The sequence below is a fragment of the Otolemur garnettii genome, unplaced genomic scaffold, assembly GCF_000181295.1.
Source record: "Otolemur garnettii isolate 467f Iridium unplaced genomic scaffold, OtoGar3 scaffold00092, whole genome shotgun sequence".
In the NCBI taxonomy this organism is placed as follows: domain Eukaryota; kingdom Metazoa; phylum Chordata; class Mammalia; order Primates; family Galagidae; genus Otolemur; species Otolemur garnettii.
Genome location: NW_003852487.1, coordinates 6,223,972 through 6,225,665, shown reverse-complemented (window position 1 = coordinate 6,225,665; position 1,694 = coordinate 6,223,972). Strand labels below are relative to the sequence as shown.

The 1,694-nt window shown below is 47.5% G+C and overlaps 1 protein-coding gene across 1 annotated transcript in view; it reads right to left on the bottom strand.

The window, feature by feature from the left end:
• Positions 1 to 1,694, bottom strand: part of ATP6V1E1 (ATPase H+ transporting V1 subunit E1) — a 35,414-nt gene that overhangs the window by 21,562 nt on the left and 12,158 nt on the right. Inside the window, exon 3 of the mRNA XM_003795466.2 lies at positions 943 to 1,052. Coding sequence (XP_003795514.1) covers positions 943 to 1,052 — 110 coding nt within the window. The remainder of the gene's footprint in view (positions 1 to 942; positions 1,053 to 1,694) is intronic.

Genomic DNA, 1,694 nt, shown 5'->3' with positions numbered 1-1,694 from the left:
GCCTTAGCCACTTGAGCTACAGGCGCCGAGCCCTTTTTTCTCTTTTGAGACAGGTTTCACTGTTTCTTAGGGCAGAATACAGTGGTGGCATCACAGCTCAATGCAACCTCAAAACTTTAAGGCTGAAGGTATTCTCTTGCCTCAGTCTCCCAAGTAGCTGAGATTATAGGTGGACGCCACCACACCTGGGTAATTTTTCTATTTTTTTTTTTTGTAGAGATGAGGTCTTGCCATGTTGTCCAGGCAGATCTCAAACTCTTGGCCTCAACTGATCCTCCTGCCTCAGCCTCCCAGGATTAGCATCATAAACCAGTGCATTCAGCTTCTCAGTAAATTTTTTTTTTTTTTTGAGACAAGAGTCTTACCTTGTTGCCCTGGGTAGAGTGCCATGGCGTCATAGCTCATAGCAACCCAAACTCCTGGGCTCAAGTGATTCTCTTGCTTCAGCCTCCCAAGTAGCTGGGACTATAGGCGCCTACCACAATACCGGGCTATTTTTAGAGACAAGGTCTGGCTCTGGCTTAGGCTGGTCTGGAAGCTGTGAGCTCAGGCAATCCACCTGCCTTGGCCTACCAGAGTGCTAGGATTACAGGCGTGAGCCACCTTGCCTGGCTTTCTCAGTGACTTTTCTTTTTTTGTGGAGACAGAGTCTTACTATGTTGCCCTCAGTAGAGTGCCATAATGTCGCAGTTCAGAGCAACTTCAAATTCTTGACCTAAAGCAATTCTCCTGCCTCAGCCTCCCAAGTAGCTCGGACTACAGGTGACCCGCCATATGGCCTGGCTATTATTTTGTTGCAGTTGTTTAGCTGGCCCAGGCCGGGTTTGAACTCCCCACCCTCAGTGTACTGGCTGGCGCAGTAACCACTGTGCTATAGGTGCTGAGCCCTCAGTGACTTTTGAAAGCTTCCTCAGTTTAGTTCTGTGACCAGGACCCACTTACATTTTCTTCTGCTGCTCAATCTGCTTCTCTTTCTTCTCATAATATTCCATAATCTTCAGTCTTTGGGTTTGCACAAGCCGACCCTTCTCAATGTTGAACTCTTCTTCTGCCTACAGGACAAAAGAGTTAATATTTTATTTTATTTTTATTTATTTTTGGTTTTTTGAGATAGAGCCTCAAGCTGTTGCTCTGGGTAGAGTACTGTGGCATCACAGCTCACGGCAAACTCCAACTCCTGGGCTTAAGCGATACTCCTGCCTCAGCCTCCCAGGTAGCTAGGACGACAGGTGCCTGCCACAATGCCCAGCTTTTTTTTTACTTTTATTTTTTGGTTGTAATTGTCATCATTGTTTGGCAGGCCTGGGTGGATTCAAACCCACCAGCTCAAGTGTATGTGGCTGGCGCCTTAGCTGCTTGAGGTATAGGTGCCGAGCCAGAGTTAACATTTTAATTCATAACATCAGATTTTATTTTTTTTTTTAGATAGACGCTTACTATGTTGCCCTCAGTAGAGTGCCTTGGCGTCACAGCTCATAGCAACGTCAAACTCTTGGGTTTGGCTCAGCGCCTGTGGCTCAAATGGCTAAGGCGCCAGCCACATACACCTAAGGTGGTAGGTTTGATCCAGCCCAGGCCACCAAACAACAATGACAGCTGCAACCAAAAATTAGCCAGGTGTTGTGGTGGGTGCCTGTGGTCTCAGCTACTTGGGAGGCGGAGGCAGGAAACTCGCTTGAGCCCAGGAGTTGGAG